Raw genomic sequence first — 21,999 nt, 5'->3', positions numbered from 1 at the left:
AAAAGATTTTTGGAAATCTGGTTGAAGTAGTCCACACCATCGGGGATGAAGCGTCATTCACTAAATTCATAATGGATCTACGTCGCATTCTAGCCGAACACCCAGACCGTGAGGATATCTTTGAACTCCGCCCACTGCTCGCGAAGCAGCATGCTGAACAACCGACGAGGTGGCTTCACGTCAAGCTGCAAGTGGAGGGCGAGGAAATGTCGTCGACAACGCTACTGATGCGGGATGACAACTTGTACGTCTGTGGTTTCATGAACCGGATTGGAATTCTTTGCAAGCTTGTCGACAACCAGGACAGCGAATCCTTCCTCCCTGAAGGATTCCACCTCACCACAGACCTCAAGTTGGGCGTCAGTTACAATTCCTTGCTGCAGGCCAAAAATAGAGATGATGTCGTGAGAAAACTGACCGCGGCACAGCTAGGCAGTGGCTTCGCCAAGGACGCCGTGCGTGTGCTATCGAGCCACCCGAATAAGGTGGCCGGTATCAGTATGAGCATCGAGGTGGCACTGGCGGGACTCATCTTCATAGTCTGCGAGTCCGCAAGGATGATCTCTGTCCACAAATCCATTGAAAAAGAGTGGAGCAGCGGCAAGGTATTCACCGAGGAACTGATGGAAAACGTGTGGAAATACGGCAACATGTCACGCAACCTGCAGGCGTGGAAGAGTAGAAACTACACTCAACCGCACCGTGTTTCAGAGCTACAAGCCACTCACCTTGTGCTACAACCTACGTGATGATTACACCAAAGGCGATAGCCGAGTCCGAGTGGAACTGTTGGCCATAAGTGCCGACCTTGGGGTCATCGGCACGAAAATCATCGTCTTGGACGGGAAACGAGGCCAAATCATCTACAGGCACGAGAAGCAAGGAGAACAGGTATACACTGTACTATTAAGCCATTGCTATGTTTAATGTTTAGTATCAATCCTTGCATTCACATATATCAATCAACCGGTGCGTCGTGCGTGCATTTTGTAGGGAAGAATGGTAGATTTGGTGTTGACTGGACCCTACACAGTCATCTCAGGGTACGGGTGCTTCGCCATCAAAATTGACATCCCAGCCACCTCTCCCATCAAATGGGAATGGGATTGCTATGACCCCAAGTACGCTGCCCAAGTCGACGGACCACCCGTGAGCCACATTATCTGCAATCCACATGACAACCGCGAGGTAGCAAAGGTGACCTATGCGGTGATGTCCCGCGCCCGGGAGGCCACGGTGCAAGTCAAGTTGCGGCTCAACAATGGGCATAGCCCTGATGACGTCTCCGGTGAAATCAGAGCCTTCGTCGGTGGCTTGAAAGTCCCGATCGTCCTCTTCAGCCATGCCCACCAAGGGACGGGCCAGTGTTTCTCCTCTACGCACAAGGACTCATGGTTTCTTCTTCAGCTGGCGAGGAATGTGGTTGCGATGCCATATGGTGAAATGCTTCGCATAGAGATAGATGTGGACCTGCAGATTGAAACATCCAAGAAACATTTGAAGGCCGATGTCTACATAGAGGAAGGGATTCGGAGGCAAATACTTGTAGTCGATGGTTTCGAAGTTGAAGTGAACGTCAGCTGGTACCCAGAGGTAAACATCAAATAGATTGGCCAGGGCAGCACTAGCTAGTCGCTTGCTTGCCAAACATTAATTGAAGACATTTGTTATCACTTCCCTTCTTTTTAACTAAGAAATTTCCGTGCTGCAGGTCAACATGGCTCCTGAGGGTCACCCTGAATTGGTGTATACCATTGGAGATGATGAAATGTCGTCCGTCGCATTGTCGCCGACCACCAACATTGCGGGGATATCTTGGATGCCCACCCTGACTCAAATCTGCGCTCTACCCGACAACACCCACTGCTCTCCAATTACTGGGACAAAAGGTGGCTTTACGTCAAGCTTCAAGTGGCGGGCAATGAAAAGTCGACAATCCTAATAGCTATCATGTCTGACGACTTGGTCGTCCATGGCTTCAATAACCAGAACGAAGATTATTGGTACAGCACTACAGGCTGGAGCGCTTTGGCGCAGTCGATCAGAGAACAAAAGCTAAACTGGGGCTCCAGTTACGACCGCGGACTGGGAGAAAGTCGTGGATACACTGAACTCCGAGAGGCTGGGCAAAACCTCCGCGGTTAAGGCCGTGCGGTTGCTCTCGCGCTTCTGCAAACACATCCTAGTTCCCTCAAAAAATGAGGCTGAGGCCAGGCTGGCACTAGTGCGCCTAATGGTCATGATCTGCGATTCCGCGAGGATGAATCCTGTTCTCGACGCCATTTCTGGTGGCTGGAACAACGGGACCGGATTCACCAAGCAACTCATGGACTACATACGGTACTGGGATCGCATCTCAACCGCTCTGCAGGACTGGAGGGACAGCAGCTACCGTACATGGGAAAAAGATGACAATCTAGAGGGGATCGGAATCAAGAGCCCAGAAGATGCACTAGACGTCGTTCACCTTTGTTCAGCTAAACGGATGAATCGTTCTTTGTCGCGAACGGACCTGCCAAGCATGTCGTTCTCTGGTGACAAATTAAAATAAGGGCCAAATCAGGTTATCCCTTTCCCTTTTCTTGTGACAAATCATGTTGTGCGTGTATTGTTTGTTGATCATCATCGTGTGTGGCCTGGAACGGTAGTCACTGTGCCAAATAAGGGCCGTGCGCCCCTGCATGTTTGCCTTATCAGATACTCTTTTTTCTTTGTTCCAAATATTTCAAATCTTGTCGTTCTATTGGTCGGGAAAAAAAATCTTTGTCGTTCCGGTCCAGTGTGTGTGCCTGCGACCATTCACTACTGCAGACGGGCTCTTTGCCGAGTGCTTAGGGCACTCGGCAAAGCCCCTATGCACTCGGCAAAGGCTTTGCCGAGTGCCGCACTCGGCAAAGAGCAGTCGACAAAGAACCCGTCGGCAAAGGTTTCTTTGCCGAGTGCCACATATCGAGCTCGGTAAAGCCTTTGCCGAGTGTCACGTCAGCACTCGGTAAAAAAAAATCCGACGTCAACTCTGACGGCTTCTTTGCCGAGTGCCACTTCAGCGGCACTCGGCAAATAATTTTTTTTCTTTTTTTTTTGAAAATTCTTTGCCGAGTGCCATACTCTTGCACTCGGCAAAGAAATTTTTTCTTTTAAAAAAAAAAATCATTGCCGAGTGCCATGGCTCTGGCACTCGGCAAAGCTGGGAAATTGGGTCTCTGCTTCCCAGCTTTGCCGATTGCCATGGTCACGGCACTCGGCAAAGCCCTCTTTGCCGAGTGTGGCACTCGGCAAAGAGGAGAAAAATGCTATTTTTTTGGTTTTTTTCTTTTCATCAGCACAAATAAAGAAATCACATATATATCAACACACAGCACAGGATATATCACATACGCATCCATATTCCATCACATACACATCCATAACCCAACACATACACATCCACCATCCATAATATATCACATACAAATCCATTGTCCATAATCCATCACATACATTCGCATCATCCATGACAATATCCATCACAATATATATATATATATATATATATATATATATATATATATATATATATATATATATATATATATATATATGTCTCTAGTAGTAGTCCAACATAAGACTAAGTCTAACACAAGTCCATGCAACATGAAAAGAAACAAATAAACGGTACCTACTGCCAGCCTCCCCACCCGAAGTGTGAACTGCCACCTTGAGGAGGGCCAGTTGGCCACCCGGCCTGTGGAGAAGGGCCACCTTGAGGAGTCCGGTTCGAACCCGCCGATTGTGGCTGTACAAAGGAGAAGCGAATTCATGAGTATCTACAGGAGGGCCGCACAAGCTAAAGGAATAAACAACCATATATACTCACCGGAGTCCCTACAGGAGGAGGAGGAGGAGCCACAACTGGAGCGAGCAGCGACTGGGGCACGACCACACCTGGCAAGGCCTGAAGGCTCGCCATGAAGCTGAACATGTCCTACAGCCTCTGCGCCTCGGCCGCCCTCTGGGCTTGTACAGCCTCCATCTCCAGCCGATGGGCCTCCGCCTAGGCCGCCTGCTGGGCCTCCAACCTTCGCAAGTCGGCCTGCAATATTCCACCCACAATGTTTAAACAATGCAAAGGCAAGGTAGATGTGTAAAAGCAATGAACGACGAATAAAACAGTACTAACCTGGAGTTCCGCCATCTGTTGCTGTGATCACATATGGAGATGTCCTGATTTGTGAGCATCGTACGTGACAACGTGGTCGAAACTTTTTCAAATTTTTTCCACGGAATACGCATACGATATGGCGACAACTCGACAAGTTTCATGATTTTCGGAATTCGTTCGCATTTTATACAATTAAAAAACCACTCCCACGCAGGTTGGCGGCGTTGCCCCGTGAGCACGTTGATCGAAATTTCGAGACAGTTCCTGGATTTAGCCTAAATTTGCACTAAGAAACAAGGATAACATTTTTTGAACGAATGTAATCTATTATTCGATCCACTTGCAGTTCAAACTTACATTTTCTGGAAAAATTCAACAAAACAAAATAAACTATAGAAATATGCCAAAAGACAATGAAAATGTTCCAAATTTAAACATGTTGTTTGTGGTAGTGTACTAAAGCTTCAAAAAAAATTGGTGGCAAAAAACCAAAAAAAAATTATTTTGCCGAGTGTCAAGTTTTGGCACTCGGCAAAGTAAATTCTTTGCCGAGTGCCAAACGGGGGGCACTCGGCAAAGAGGACGCCGCTGGATGCCGTTAGGCCCCTACCAATCTTTGTCGGGTGTCTGCCTTTGCCGAGTGCCAGACAAAGACAGTCTTTGCCGAGTGCCCTTGCCGAGTGCCATATTTTGCCGAGTGCGGCGCTCGGCAAAACAGGTCTTTGCCAAGTGGCCGAAATTTGGCACTCGGCAAAGATTTTTGCACTTGGCAAATCACGTGTTTCCCGTAGTGATTTGATAAGCTAGTATTTGATTTGATCATGTAAAACCAGACTGTAACGAGTATCGGGAATTTCATAATGTAAATGTAAACGGTATTTGGTCAGCATGTAACGGTTTGGAACTAAAATAACACTGCTTGTTATGTTTGTCCTAGCTGTTATTGCAGTCTGGGTCTATATATGTCCCGCTTTTGGTCGTTACTCCCGGTTGAAGCTGCCAATGCACTTTCTTTTCCTACCTGTTCCTTTGTTTTGTTTACCTCAAACCTTCCGAAATGCTAAACACCACTCGGGTTCACGACAACACCCAAGGCAATGGTCGACCTCTGGTAGAGCTATTGTCCTTGCGTTCCGACCTTGGCGTAATCGGCAGGACCATCACTGTCTTCGACGGGAAACCAGGTCAAATCATCTACAGGAAAGAGGAGCAAGGAGTGGAAAAAGGTATATATATCTATTATATTTACTGCTGCGAACACAATGTTGATACGTGCCCTTTTGGTTCGATTTTATGATGAGTAATTGTCAACGAGCTGATGCCTCGTATTGAGTTTGGTGACTAATCATGGCGTGAGTGGGGTGTGGAACATGTCTCTTGGCTTGTGGTGTGCAGGTGTGGAGCTCGGAGGCGGCGGTCGATGGTGAGGTGAAGGTCAAGTAGGGACGTGCCATGCCGATGGACTGGGAGCGGTGAAGGACAGACGTGAGCCTTCGACCGAGGGACCAGGAGGCCGGGTGACCAACCACGGTGGCCGACACTTGGGGACATTGACAAGCGCAAGTGTACATGGGAGTTGACCGTGTTGACCAAGTCAAGACGGCTGCCGGGCGAGTCGAGCGGAGGCTCGGGAAGACTTGGCGGCCGGGCGATTGAGGACGCGGTGACACGTGTCGAGGTGCGGGGGATGCATATAGAAATTACCCACATCTGTTATTATTTTGTATCTACCTCAAGCCATTATAAAAAAACAAAAATATTTCTCAAATCTACGTGTAAACAGTAATATGTGCTATTAAAAAAATAAATCGATATCAGTAAAAAGACATACATATTTCTATATTATAAACTTCGACAACCATGAAATTAAATAATCTTAATGTTATACTTCACCATTTATACTATGTAAACATATATACATCCGGATATATATTTATTTTAATAGCTTATGAAGCATGGAAAAATCTTTAGTTGACAAACCACATAGAAATTTATAAGTTGTATTTTAAATTGGTTTCTATATTTTAATTGAAAAATTATGTCATATCACTATTAGTAATTTAATTTTAAGCACTCTAAGAGATATAAAAACAATAGTAGACACATATAAGTCTGTGATACAACAAATTCAACAATTTTGGTGCTACAGTACAATCTGAGTTTTAACTTAATTAATATGTCGAAAACAATACTACTAGGACTTAAACTCTTTTGATAAAAAAATAATTTTTGAATAAAAGATGGAAAACACAAGAGTTTCTACCAAACATGTGAAAAAAATTGCACAAATCGATTGAAAGTCAAAAGATAAACTATGATTTATGAAGCCACGGAAAAGCATGAAACAAGAGTTTATATATCTTAATATTATGTTCCAATTAAATACATATCATACTAGAAAAAGATAAATACTAGAAATTCTAACTAGAGGTCTCTAATAAAGCCTCAATGTTAATCCTCATGAGTCTCGATAGAAAAAAAAGGATAGATACTAGAAATTCTCACAAAATCCAAAACATTTGGCTACCAATTCGGTAGAACCTAATTACCATTGATAATAATAACTATTGGATCTATTCTATAAATAATTACCCACCTCTGCTATTGTGTAAAACAACATAAGGCAACACATGACTCTATATTCAAACTACCCACATATGCCGTTAAGAAAGATTATCTAAAGTATGTCTAAATTTGTATCTAATTACCCATGTACTCTTATTATGATAGATAATTTATCTAACCCAATCTTTATCTTTTTATTTGACAAATAAATATTCTTTAAATTACCAACAACTTTTATTAAAAATGTTAAAATAACATAGAGCATGTATATATTTATACATTGCCCATTTCTATATATATTAATATATTAAGATTTGATCAAAGTAAGCATGCATGTTGTGCAAGCGTGCATGAGTGATAAATATATATGTTATGTTTCATCACTAAAGATGATGCTCCAGAAGGCACAGGCCAGCAAGTGGAGGTAAACACTGTGGTTGGTGAGCAGGAGAGTACTGGTAATGATCCAGAAGCAAGTCAGCAAGCGGAGGTAAACACTGCAGAGATTGGCCAGAAAAGATGATGCTCCAGAAGGCACAGGCCAGCAAGCGGAGGTAAAGACATGTATTTTTCACTTTCCTTCTTTTAACTAATATAAATGCCCGTACCGCAGATAAGAATGGCTGGGTCGTATCCACCTGAAGTTGAAGTAGAGTACACCATCGGAGATAATAGATTCACTGTATTGATGATGGATCTACGTTGCATCCTTGCCGACCACCCAGACCACAACGATATCTTGTTGGGCCACTACTTGAATCCCTACACCACAAGAAGGCACCCACTGCTCGCGAAGCCGCTTGCTGAAAAACCAGCCAGGTGCATTCACATCAGGCTGCAAGAGGACAATGAGCAGGGCAAAGAAACGTCGTCCACAACCTTAGTCATGCGGGACGACAACGTGGACGTCATGGGCTTCAGAAACAAGAGGGGCGATTGGTACGAGCTTGGCTACCAGCGGATGCTCCCACAAGAAACGCGGCAGAAGTAATAGATATACTGACGTCAGCGAACCTGGGCAAGACCTTCGCGACGCGCGCCGTGCGCGTGCTGTCGCGCTTCCCAGCTGTGGCGGATGATGACAACCCCAGGCTGGCAGTGGTGGGCCTGATGTTCGTGGTCTCCGAGTCGGCGAGGTTGAACCCTGTCCACAACGCCATTGCGTGTGGCTGGAACACCGGGACGGGATTCACCGAGCAATTGATGACCGATCACGTGTGGAAATACGTAGAGATGTCAAGGCGTCTGATGCATTGGAAGAAAGGAAACTATTCGGAGCCTCAGCCCACATCGGAGCTACGTGACATCTACCTCGTGCTCAACGGTACGGTGATCCTTTTTCTCATTACACAGTAAACATGTAGGATCACTTACTTCCCCCGCCTTTTGGCTAGATTATCTCTAGTCAAAACTCTGTTATTAGAAACCAGCCACAAGAAAAGTTGTACCCTAGGAGGTATACTCAACTTCCAAACAGAACTAACATAGATTGGAGCTACTCCTCTAAAGGAGATCACCGCATACAAAGATTGGACTTCATATCTGCCAGATGATCGAGGTATAGTTCCATACAATATGATCCTCTTCTTCAGAGAGAGAGACCTCATCCATCAGAGAAAGCAGTTCCCACCAAAGGTTCATGATATTCTCTGAGACAGCTCTTCGAAACGTCAACCTAAGGTTTACACCATCCCAAACATCACTAACAGTTTTACCCTGCTGCTCATTAATTACATAAAGCGGCCAATATAAAATGGCCAGGCTGGTATTTCCTAACCAAATATCTTCCCAAAATCTTACCTTCCTTCCATTGCCCACAATGCAGCCTCTGCAGCCCAGTGCACCCCTTTCCAAAAAGGAGAAGCTCCCACATCCGGACAGCAGAGAATGTTAGGATTTTTAGTTCTATATTTAGAATCCAAAATCCTAACCCATGGCATTAGAATTTAAATGGTATCTGAAAATCCAGGCACATAGCAAAGACAAATTTAAGCCTCTTAAGTCAGGAATCCACAGGCCCCCAAAGTCTTTTTTTTGAGCAACCAATTGCCAATTTGCTAGATGGTATCTATGCCTATCCTCAGTATTATTCCACAGAAAGTGTCCCATTTGAGAATTGATCATGTCAATAGCCCATCTAGGGAATTTTATCATGGATAGAAGGTATATAGGAATACTTGCAAGGCATTGCTCTTAATAGAATCAGCCTGCCAGCATAAGACAGCAATCTTCCCCTCCACCCAGCAATTCTTTTAATTATCTTATCTATCACAGGTTGTGAATCAACTCTTCTTAATTTGGTAAAATGCAAAGGCACACCAAGATACTTGATTGGGAAATCACTTAGCTTGCAGCAGAAAACTTTTGCATAGTTATTAGCACTATCTGGGCTTAAGCCAATGGTAAGCAAATCACTTTTATCATAATGATTTTCATTCCTGACATCTTTTCAAAACAGACCAATAACCATTTCAACGTTTGTGCCTTTTCTATATCATCTTCTAAAAACAAAAGTGTGTCATCGGCATATTGCAGGCTGACCACTCCACCACCCATTACTTGGGGAAGAAGACCAGAAATCAAATTTTGTCTAGCGGCTTTCATAAGCATCCTAGAGAAGACATCAGCTACTAGATTGAAAGTAGAGGAGATAAAGGGTCTCCTTGTCTGAGTCCTTTACCAGGTTTAAAAAACACGCTATTCTCATCATTCATTCTAATACAAATTGAACCACCTTGAACCAAACTTCTAATCCAACTAATCCATTTGGGGGCTAAAGTCCCTAGACCCAAGCATATCCTCTAAAAAACTCCAGCTAACCCTATCATATGCCTTTTCATAGTCTAATTTAAGGATAACCCCAGCATCTTTCTGCTTATGCACCTCATGAATGATTTCATGTGCTGCTACAACGCTTCCAAGAATATATCTGCCTTTAATGAAGACAGTTTGATTTGAAGCTATCAACCTATCCGCAACCCCAATCAACCTGTTATTGAGCAACTTAGAGAACAACTTGAAACTACAATTAATGAGACTAATTGGTCTGAATTTCTTCAAGTTTTTAGCCTCAGGTTCTTTTGGGATTAAAGTTATCATAGCATAATTGATTCTATCCAGATTAAGCTTGCTACTCTCAAAAAGAGTCACTAGATTCATCAAGTCAGATTTAATGGTTTCCCAGAAAACTTGGTAGAACAAAAAAGGAAGACCATCAGGTCCAGGGGCACCATCAGCTTAAGAGCCAAATAATGCCACTTTTACCTCCTCTTCTGTGAAAGGAGCTTCTAACAGCTCATTCTCCACATAAGACACTTTTTCATCCTCCTCCCAAAAGTCTGAATCTAACTTAACGCTGGTGTCAGGTTCTTTACCAAACAAAGACTTGTAAAAGTCCACAGCATGTTCTAGCATTTTATCAATGTCTTCCACCCAACCTTCTGGAGTTCCCAGACCTAAAATCCTTTTCTTCCGATTTCTTTGATTGGCAATAGCATGGAAATAAGCTGTATTCCTATCCCCTCTTTTATATTTCTATCTCGTGATCTTTGCCTAGCCTTAATCTCTTCCATCCTCCAAATTCCCTCAAGGTCATAAGAGATCTTCTTCATTCTCATATTCTCCTCTAACTGCAAACCTTCTTTTTCTAATTTCATGTCTAGCTTTTCATACTCCTTAAGGAGTTCTTGTTTCATCTTCCTAATTTCACCATTAATATTAAGAGCCCAACCTTTCACTTTTTTCCTAATCAATCTAACCTTGAACTGCCATATATCTAAAGGATCTGTGAAAGCACATGGAGTATTCTAGACTTTAATAACCAGATCTTTAAAATAGTTCTGTTCCAGCCACCACTTTTCAAATCTGAAAATATTTTGTTTTTACTTTTCCTGACAACCCAGGTTCAAAATCAGTGGTACATGATCACTAACTGCCCTGGCTTTGACAGAAACAAAAGAGAGAGGATATTTTTGCTCAAAGACAGTGTTGCAAAACACTTTATCTAGAGCAGCAAAAATAGGTTGGTCTTGATTATTCGTCCAAGTAAAAGATCTGGAAGAATTTTTAAGCTCTATCAACCCAAATTTATTAATCCAATCTTGAAATAGATCGGCCCATCTCTGATTAATAATTCCATTACTTTTTTCTATAGCATTAGTGATGAGATTAAAATCTCCTCCTAACACAGTAGGTCCATCCTAGTTACCTAGGATATTCTCAAGTTCTTGAAGGAACTCTAACTTCCCCTCTTCATAAGGTGAACCATACACTACAACTAGTCTCCAAACAAACTTATCAAGAGAATTATTAATCATCACAGCAACAGAATATTTACCATCCTGCCAGGCTAAAGCCTCAAATTTTCTATCATTTAATCCTACCAGGATACCCCCAGCAGTACCAACTGCTGGAAGGCAGTGCCAGCAAAAACCTCTATGAACATAGTTAACAAAGGAGTCCTGAAAGCTCTCCTTAGTTCTTGAAAACCCACAAAGTCTAATTGATTATCCTTAACCAAAATCAGTTATGCATTGGAGACGGCCTTCTTTATTAAGGCCTCTAATGTTCCAAAAGGCACCTATCAATTTCCACTATTTTTGATTTGGAAACTTTGCATTTAGAGGCAACTTGTACCCATGTAGTGTCATTTTCTTTCCTTTTTTCCTTAACAGGAGTGGCGTCATTCTTAGACAGAGGAGGAAACTCCTCATCAACGAACACAGAGTCTAAGCTATCTGGGAGGTTAACCTCTGGGTTTTTCTCTTCAAATATTGTTCTATCCTCTAATTCTTTTAATTTCAGACTATCAATAGTATCATTTGCAGTAGAGGTATCAATACCCAAGGAAATATTAACACATCTGGCTTTATTAAGTAAAGCAGCATTATTCTCAGAAGCAAAGGAATTTTTGGGTAAGTACCTTTTTCGAGATTTTTAACCTTTTTCAGGTCCTGAGCTTTTTCCAGCATGGTCCTTCCATCCTCATGTCCTCTCCTAGGCCTAGGAGCCCTTAGGATAGGCCCCCAACCTGTCTTCCTCTTCTGGTTCTTCTTAGTTGCCCCTTTGTCAACACCTATATCTTCCAATTCCTCTATCTGATTAGGTAGAATACCAGACTCACCCAGAGAGACCATATCTTCCTCATCCAGTAAATCTTCTTCATCTTCTGATCCTTCTAGTTCCAACCTTTTCAACAATATAGAGCAATCCTCAGTAGCCGAGTCCTTTTTAGCCAAGTTTCTGAATTCCTCCCATTTTGAATGATTGGACTCATCTTCAATCAGACTGTAGAACTTGTTCCCAACAACGTGGCAGTCAGAATTCACAATCCTCTCCTGTTCAGGTGTCTTCCACAGGCCAGACCCCCCCTGCACGTTCCCTTCACAGTTACTAACATCCACTTTGTAACAAACAACTTGGTTACAGCCCTCATCCCTGTTAGTGATATCCTTAGGAGTCAACTCCTGCAGATATGAAGTTTCTCCCACGCAGAATTGCTGATTAATCAGCTTATCTCTACTGCAGTTGTCATCAACTGAGTAGGTGCAGTTCCCATTGCCAGCATAAGCTGACTTTCTTGATCCATCATCTCAGTAAACTCATTTGCATAGTTCCCTTGGTTAATCTTCTCTGTAACCACACTTGCAGTATTGCCATTAATACCCACAGTCTTATATCCTTGATTTTTGGGATTGGATTTCTAGGGGAAAATATTGCATTTTCTTTAACGACAGGATGCATTTCATCATATATATAAATCGTACAAGGTACATATACTAGTCTGTAGAATCATTCAACCCGCGCGTGGGCTACAAATGTTACAAAAACGCATACTAGTCATTTGCGAACGACTCTAGTTACTAGTTACATGCTCTATATACACTAGTCTATCATTAATCCGCGCTCTTGCATGGGTTAAAATCTATCTTAGAAGACATACATTAATTATTTTTTAATATGTTGACTAACAAAAGTTACTTATATTAAACCATAGATTTTTCTTCTTCTTTTTGTTCATTTTCTAATACAATATGCATAATAGATATAATGTAGTTCCTATCTAGTTGTGATAAATTTATCAATCATTGATCTATATGTTTTTTTCATCTATATATCCGTAGTTTTTTCCTATTTGCATGACACCTCTCTGTATCTTTAATATGTGTTGAAACCTTAACTTAAACTATGGCTACTCTTGTTGTAGACTATATCTTATGACATTACCAATCTAGCTAAATTTTGATTTTTCAAATATTATTCTTATCGAATGCTACAGTTTTTTTCAGCTTGCACCACAGTACTCAAGATGTTGAATTTATTATACCATAGAACTATAAGTGTAGTAGCATTGTATTATAAAATATAGAGTGTTTAAAATTACATTACCAATATTGTTGCAACATAAGTTTCAATCAAAATATATAAACTTATTTAGAATATGATAACTTATGAAATTTATTGTCATAGAGTATTAATATAACTTCGAACAAATTATCAGTGTCATTGCTATGTGGTTTATTAAGGAACAATTTTCCATGCATGATAAGCTACTAAAATAAATAATTGCCCTAATGTATACATGTTTACTTGGTCACATGGTGGAACATAACATTATACTTACTTTTAACTTAGTAGTTATAGATATATCGTACATCATGATATTAAACAACTTGTGATGATAACTTAAATTAGTATTATTTCATATTTGAGAGATATTTTTGTTTAGTTTCTTATGACAGGTGAAAGTAAAATATGTGTCTTTTATATTTTCTTTCATAATGGCATACATGGGTATTTTGTGCAAGCATACGGGTACTTTGCATTATCTTTCATAATGGCAAAATGTGTAATTTATAAAAAACTATTAGGGGGTATTTGAAAATATCTTTAATAATGACATTGGTGGGTAATTTAGATACAAAGCTAGAGAGTTCTTTTAAAATTTTCTTGCATACATATGTGGGTAATTCAAAGGTAAAATTAGGGGGACTTTATGTATTTTTTATAATGGTAGGGGTGGTTAATTTTTTTACAAAACAAAATAGATCCAATAACTATTATTGATGGTGGTGGTGATGATGATGATGATGATTAGAATCTACCAAATTAATGGCTAGATGTTCCTGATTGTTGTGAGAATTTCTAGGATTTATCTTTTATCTAATGCGTCTGGTGAGAATTAACGTAGAATCTTTCACATGAAAAGCGATATATAGTCATAGTTCATACATGCATATAGATGTGTGACTTGCACACTGATACTCGTCCTGCCTGTATACCTTAAGTTAATTTTATATATTGAAAATATATAAATGGATAATTTACAAAGCATATATGGGAGCACTTTAGGATATTTTATATATCTACAAATATAAGTAATTTAGATGCATATTTAGAGGTTATTTATAATAATAGTGAAGGTGGGGTAATTTGTTACAGATGTCTCAAAAGAGACAAGAGATAGGAAATCACATGCAAATTTAGTTGAAATTTTAGCATAATTATGTGTTTGACATAGTAGTGAATCTGCCCATTGCTCCCTACCTGCAAGTATCCACATTCTGCATGGTTGTGTTATCATGTATACTTAGGCCATTCTCAGTAAAGAGTTTCATATTATTGTTTCCAAGAATACCACCTCAGATAAAATGTAATGAAACATTGATGAAACTGTTATTCTCAATGCATAGTTTCATTCTAATGTTTCATAGACACATTTAAACAAATGCATGTCAAACCTTAAGCATAGTGACTATTTAAACTTTTGAGAAAAGAAGCTTACATCACTCTCTTGTCAAACAAATCCAGAAACCCTGAGTACATGTCCTCTAAAATCAACAGTCTGAAACATAAGATAACATAGTTAGAGTTTATAGTTCTTAAAGTGCCACACTTTTGGAATTGTTGTAATGCAAAGTAATAAAATGGAAGAATAGAAAAGGCATACTTCACTTAGAATAGTTACTCTTAGTTATTAGTTATATACAAGTTCTAGTATAAGATCTGCGAGCAACTACACTACGTAACAGGTCAATAATCATCAATACGCACATCTAATAAATTTAATTTCCATAGCTTCGCAAGATTAGCAAATTTAAACAAGACATGAAGATCCTAAGAGTGCAAGAGAAATGCCAATAATTATTATCATAATGAATTAGCTTCAAATCAAAGTAATTAGGAAAAAGATATTTCACTGGATAAATTTGGAAAGTAAATTAAACCGATCAGCTATGGCGTGACTAACACATTATGTGACGTAAAGTGCATGACTAACGCATTATGTGTCGTTAAGTGCATATAGATGTTTGAACCCACGCTTACGAGCAATGCGGTGGAGGCTAAGGGTGTCCCACAGGAGAGAATGTAACGATGCAGGGCAAAGGTACGTATAAGCGAGGGCTAGTGTAAGTGAAATAAATTCAGGGGTGAATGACAATTAATTTGTCCTTTTACGCTGTAGTGCCGCCGGGTATTTATAGGCCGTACTCGGGGGCACAACAAAATTATAGTTGCCAAGAAACCGACCAGGGGCCTCCTTACATTTGTACAGGGGCATTGCAGACATTCTGGTGCCCCGTACCCAACTACCTAGAAGACGCCATCAGGAGCTCCGCTTGGGGGGACCACCTTTCTCCGTCTGGCAGAGACGGTGCTCTGCTTAGGTACTTCTTGATCGGCCGGCTTTGCGCATCGCCCCTGACCCTGCAAGACAAAGAATCAAGGCGAGGCCACAATAGGCCAAGTCATCGTGGGTGTCCCAGAGCCTGCTCCCATTGGAGCGACACCTGTGGCTAAGGCACAGGCAAAGGCCGGATGGGAGCGTGAGGGTTCTCCATGGCAAGCGTACAACTTCAATCACGTGGGGAAAAGGTGGGTCGAGGGCCTTGAGGTAGGGTGGTGCATCGAGGGCGCTCCCCCAACAATAGATCACCCTTCCTAAGCAATAATAATACAAACTTCACCACTTGCTAGTTACGGTCTTGAGAGTTGAAGGCAATGATATAGAGTAAGTGGCTGCACAATTGAACCTCAGACAGCTACAGAGTTGAAAGCTATCGGGTATCAGTACCAAGGCAACAAATAGTACATAAGTTTGACGTAGTCCTTTGCTAAGTACTTCGAATGTTTCTTTGACATGGACTGAACATGCTAACTATGTGAAAATGAACGTGTGGAAGTCATGCATAACATAGACAATCATTTAAATCACAACTGTAGTTGATTCATAGAAACCAACAACTCTAAACAAGCTAAACAATGTGCTTTTTTTATAAATTCCGATAGATCCAATGGCTATTATCTACGATGATGATCAGAGTCTACCAAATTAAAAGCTATGTTAATTATTATTGTGAGGTTTTGTAGGATTTATCTTTTTTTCCTAGCGCATCTGATAAGAATTAATATACTGCATCCGTTAGGGCCTCTAATTAGTAATAGTGATATAGTAAAGATAACATTGGGGAGGATTGGTAGGCAATGCAAGATGTGTGGTAAATTGAGGCCCTGCTTGGACCTATGGTCTAAACTACCACTGTACTTTAGACCACTTTAGCTCATGGAGTTGTCTAAAATTTAAACCATCTCACAAAACTTTAGACCACACATGTGACTAAAGTGGTGTAAATTTTTAGTCCTCAACTTTAATTAACTAAACTTTAGACATCATAATCCAAACAGGCCCTGATAATCAGAAACCTACCCAAAATTCTTTTTTTTTCGATCAATACCTGCCCAAAATTCTAGTTAGATTATCCTCACGTCACCCTGTCAAGAGTTATTGGAACTAACGGGAATTCCTGTGCTGTAGAGGAATACATGGTGGGAGATTTATTGTCATTTGCTTACCCGGAGATGCTCAAGGTGAGTTTTCCGGAGATGTTCATGGTCCCGTACACTGTGGAGGTCAACCTGCGGCGGGTCAATAATAACGACATCTCCAGTGTCTGCGGTAAAATCATGGCGTTCATCGTCGATGAACACAGGCACAGCGTCCCCTTCCGAGTTGGAAGCATGCTCTTCACAGGTACTCCTTCCATTTCAAATTATATTTCATTTCAACTTTCTTCACCAAGAGTCAAAAAAACATCTCAATTTTAACTAAAATTATAGAGAAAATTGATATCAAATAGGTATACTATAAAATATAATTAAAGAAAAATCCAATGATACTTATTTCTATTATAAATGTTATTTTAATTCTTCAAGGAAGTTGACACGACTTTTTGGGATGATTTTTTGGGCTGCAGAGGAATCTTGTCAAATTCTTGGCCGCTCGGAGGCGAGTCTTGATCTGGTGAGGTCTGCTGTTCTGGTCCCGCCAGGCTGGGTACTTCGCATAGAGGTGGACCTGTGTATTGAAATTCCAGACAGCAACACAGCTAAACATTTGAAAGCTACGCTCATCTTCGACAAAGAAACTTTGACTCAAAGTCAAACTCCGAAAGGCACCGGCATCAAAATTAAAGGGACAATCACACGGGTGGAGTACATGCAAGATTTTCCTGCACAACTAAGTCGCCCAGTAGAGGTAAACATGCATGCAACAGATTTGCGACCAGTTGCTGCGACAAACATTAAAGAAATAGATAGATAGGGCCTCTTTAGATCGACTAAGTCTAACAACTAGTCTTGTTAGCTGGTTTAATTTGGATCTATTTAGATACAATGGATTAATTATTAATCACCTAAACTTTAGTCCTACCTAGCTAATCCAAACATGAGGACTAAAGATGGACTAGTTTTTAGTCCACACCTCAATGAGTTGTTAGTTCACTGGTTGGCAAAGGTGAGCTAATGTTGACTTAAAGGTGTATATGAGTCTTTGTTTAGGAAGACTAATTATTGCTTATATATAGTCCATGTATCCAAATGGCATTGGATTCAACTTTAGTCCGCTAAACTTTAGTCCAACTAATAATAAGTTCGAGTCCATCCAAATAGGGGCTTTGTAGACTAGTGGACTAACAATTACTCTTGATTGATGGGCTAACAATTAGTCTGCCTGTTTTGATCCTTAAGAACGTATATACTCCTTCCATTTTAAATTATGTCGTTTTGGCTTTTCTAAGTACATAGCTAGTGAATGGGTAGTGCTATGGATGTAAATATGGCCTTATTATATTGCTTTCTTTATTGTTTTAACTAACTAAATTTCCATGCATGCTCCAGGTGAAAATGGTGTCTGGGCATCCAACTGTAGTATACACCATCGGAGATGATGTGATGTCATTCACTGAATTCATAATGGCTCTACGTCGCATCCTCTCGGACCACCCAGATCGCGAGGATATAATGGAAGGCCACCACTTGTTAAATCTCTCCTCCACCCGAGAACACCCATTGCTCAGAAAGACGCGTCCTGAACAACCGGGAAGGTGGGTTCGCGTCAAGCTGCAAGTGGTCAACGGGCAGGGCGAGGAGACGTCGTCCACAACCCTGGTCATGAAGGATGACGACTTGTACGTCCATGGCTTCTTTAACCGTAATAATGAAGTTCTTTACAAGCTTCGCGACAACCACGAGGATAGCAAATCCTTGATCCCCGAAGATTACCATCATCACAGCACTAAAGACCTAAAGTGGGGCACCAGTTATGCATCCATACTAAATTTGGTTCATATGAAGAATCCGCTACAACAAAAAGAGGAAATCGTGAGGAAACTGATGACCAAGAATCTGGGCCGTCGATCCGCGGAGTGTGCTGTGTGCGAGCTTTCGAGTTACACAGATGTGGCGGATGCTGATGATTCCCGTGCCAGGTTGTCACTGGCGGCCCTGATCGTTATAGTCTGTGAGTCTGCAAGGATGAATCGTCTCCACAACTCCTTTGCTGCTGATGGGTGGATGCACGGCCTCGGAGAATCAACCCGGCAACTTATGTTTGATTTCGTGTGGAAATATGGGGAATTGTCAGGCACACTCCGCGAATGGAAGGAAAGAAACTACGGCGAACCCCAGTGCGTTTCAGAGGCACAAGCCATTTACCTCGTGCGAAATGCTGTGCTAAAAGGTCGAAAGCGTGGCGGCTCTGCTGCTAGCCAACCCAGTAACCCGCCCAGCAGTGGTGGTGATTCTATGAAGCAATCCAGGGAGGACAGCGGCCCCAGCTCTAGGCCAGGCAACAACAATAGCCCTCCCGGCGGCGGGGAGGACGACGACCGCATGGTCACTAGGCGTAGCCAAGACAATGATCCTGGCGAATCCGAGCGCCCTAGCCAACCAGTGGAGGCTGACGATGCCCAGGGCCATGGCCGACCGCGGGTGGAGCTGTTGGCCTTGGCCATGCATGCCAACCTTCTTGTTGATGGCATGGAAATCGTTGTCTTCGACGGGAAACGAGGCCAGATCATATACAGGAAGGACGAGCAAGGACTTCTGGATGACAAAGGCCAAGGAGGACAGGTCTCTCTCTCTCTCTACATATCATGTGTAATGCCTAGTATTGATCCATTTGAACCTTTTAATTTAACATTCAAACAATACTAATCCATCAACGGATGCATGCAGAGAATGGTCGATTTGGTTCTAACTGGACCCTACAGGGGCATCTCGGCCGAGTACGGGTGCTTTGCCATCAAAATAGACATCCCAAGGATGCCATATAGCAGCAGTTGGTCCACACATCGTACCATCAAATGGGAATGGGATTGCGATGACTCGAATTGTGCGGATCAAGTGGACACCTTGCAACCTGCTTACCATACCATCAACACTCCAGACGCCCACGAGGTAGCAATGGTCACCTATGCTGTTATGTCCAATGCCCTGGAGGCCACCGTGCAGATCATGCTGCGGCTCACAGATGGGCATACCCCTGATGGCGTCCAAGGTAAAATCACCGCGCGCATCCAAGGTTTCCAAGTTGGGAGCGTCCTCTTCAGCCGTGCACAGGGGATGGGTCAGTGCTTCTTCCCTACCGACGACTCGCGTTTCCTTCTTCAGCTAGCGAGGAATGTGGTTGCGGTGCCATGTGGTAGGATGCTTTACATTGAGGTGGACCTGCATACTAAAATTTTGGACAGCGAGGATGTCAAGCATCTGAATGTTACTCTCAAGTACGCCAATGGAACTCCTAGTCAGTGTCTCGAAATTGACGGCGGAGAAGTTGAAGTTAACATTGCCTGGTACCCAGAGCCAGAGGTAAACATTAAACTTTTTGGTCAGCAAGAATTTGATGCTGCTGCTCTAGAACCAAGTGGCGGAGAGGATGTAAGCCATCATGAGATCAGCAAGCAGGAAGAACCAAGTCACCCAGAGGTAAACATTAGTTGCTTGCGCCAAATATTGAAGCCATTAATTATCGCTTTCCTTTTGTTTTTCAGTATTGATGATATGTTGTCGGTTGATTAATTGATCACTATACTGCAGATGCGACCACCTGACTCAGGGTACACCATCACAGATGCTCAGTCTGTGCAGCTCCACTCTGCCCTACAAACACCTAATAAACCTACCACTCATTCCCCCATTCACGTATGCCAGGTCGGACAAGTAGAGAAACAAAATTTACGCTCTCTAGAGGCTTTGATGTTTACACCAAAATTTAGGAGAACAACATGGGAATTCGAAGACTTTCAAGATTGTGCCAATCAAGAAATCGATTGCATAAGGATCGATATCAGCGGTACGACTCTGGAATCGGATCTCTTTGTATGACGTCAGCAGATAACGATGATGAGCTACGGTTGGCGCCAGGAAACTACATATCGGACTCTAAAAAAGAGAAAGACTATGGTCCAAGTTATCTTAAATTAGGAATGTTTTCTTCTATGCTGAAGATTGTAATGAGTCGTGCTCAAGTAGGATTCATGTTTAGGCTCCGGGTATAAATATTAGACCCTGGCTATTGTAAGAGGACACACAATCAATCAAATACAAGTTACTTACTTTTTCGGCTCCGGCAACCCCTTAGGAGTAGGAGTAGAGTAGATCTCGACGAGTTCTTCAGCGAGCAGGGCTGCATCGGTCCGGCCGACCTCCGGCTTGTCTGTAAGTACCGTCATGGCTTATACTTCTGTTCGTACGGCTGCATCGATCCAGTCGACCTCCACTGCAACTCTGGTATAAGCTAGTTATCGACTCTTGTTTAGTTCAAGTACGGCTGCATTGATCCGGTCGACCTCCACTGCTCGAACTAGATTAAGGTCAAGTTATCGGCTCTATCTAAGGGTGGCGTCCTTCGGATAGATTCATTAAGTTACCGATATTGCTTATTGTTTTTATTATTTATTTAATTACAACAATATCATTTCGCTCGATTGGGATTGATCTAGATCGGCCTTATATCATGTTTAACCCATCGTTTGTTAATCTAAACAGATCTCATCTGCATCTTAAATGATGAGTTATGTTTTATCAGCTGTTTTATGCCAATCTTGATCGTGCATAGTGTGCGGTTAAGACATGTCTGGTCTTGAATAGATCTATTGGCTAACGAAAACCATTCCATGAACCGTTATCACGGCCTGTGTGATTCTGCCTCACACCCACTATTAGCAACATGGAGTGAGGATTGTTACTTGGTAGATCTGTTCCTGATAGGGCACGACCTTAACTGTGCGCTATGCCTGAATCGACTATTTTAGCCGATATCGAGTGCTTTCACATATGCAGTTCACGTCACGAGACCGTTGAAGTAAAGATAGGTTGAAAGATGTGTTAGCCCCATGATCTTATTATTGTATTACGGCCTGCATGATTCTACCTCATGCCCCACTGATATTAGTAATAAGTTAGGGTCGTTGAATTTATCGTTGTTTCTACGGCCTGCATGATTCTGCCTCATGCCCCACTGGTCCTAACGATAGATGAGATCTAATATGTTTATTAGATTTATCTTTATTAAATGGTTAAATGATGATAAGCTGCTTCTTTTATATAAAAAGGGATTCGGTTACTTGCCGTCATTGGCTTAGCATAAACTGATTATTGTTGACATCCTATTGCCATTGATTTATATTTGTCTAAATAACGAGATTCATCTTAAACGATAACCAATCTTTATTTCATAATTTCATGAACTTTAACTGATTTATTCTTATGTGTATGCTGGAATCGACTATTTAGTCGATCTCCTTCCACATAGGCTCTCAGAACCACACATTCGGGACTGTCTGGCAACACCGACATATTCCGCCTTAAATTACTGATTAGCTTTCTCTCCTTATCAATTGCAGGGTCAAATTGACTGGCACGTCTCGGGAGGAGTACGTACGATCGACCATCCCTGCGTTGAAGTCAGGTGAATCTACAGCTCCATCGAGCAGACCCTTCCGGCTTGCTCGTGT

General features: G+C 41.9%; 1 protein-coding gene across 1 annotated transcript; it reads left to right on the top strand.

Moving 5' to 3' along the window:
• Window positions 1-2,233: 2,233 nt before the first annotated feature.
• Window positions 2,234-20,040, top strand: LOC136532348 (uncharacterized). The gene is made up of 9 exons (XM_066524953.1): window positions 2,234-2,534; window positions 7,096-7,196; window positions 7,320-7,388; window positions 7,628-8,030; window positions 16,521-16,736; window positions 16,960-17,240; window positions 17,882-19,114; window positions 19,220-19,969; window positions 20,035-20,040. Exons 1-9 carry the CDS (start codon window positions 2,234-2,236, stop codon window positions 20,038-20,040), a joined length of 3,360 nt encoding a protein of 1,119 aa, XP_066381050.1.
• Window positions 20,041-21,999: the final 1,959 nt, after the last annotated feature.

Source organism: Miscanthus floridulus, unplaced genomic scaffold (assembly GCF_019320115.1).
Source record: "Miscanthus floridulus cultivar M001 unplaced genomic scaffold, ASM1932011v1 fs_586_1_2, whole genome shotgun sequence".
Lineage (NCBI taxonomy): Eukaryota > Viridiplantae > Streptophyta > Magnoliopsida > Poales > Poaceae > Miscanthus > Miscanthus floridulus.
This window is presented reverse-complemented; position numbering and strand designations above follow the sequence as displayed.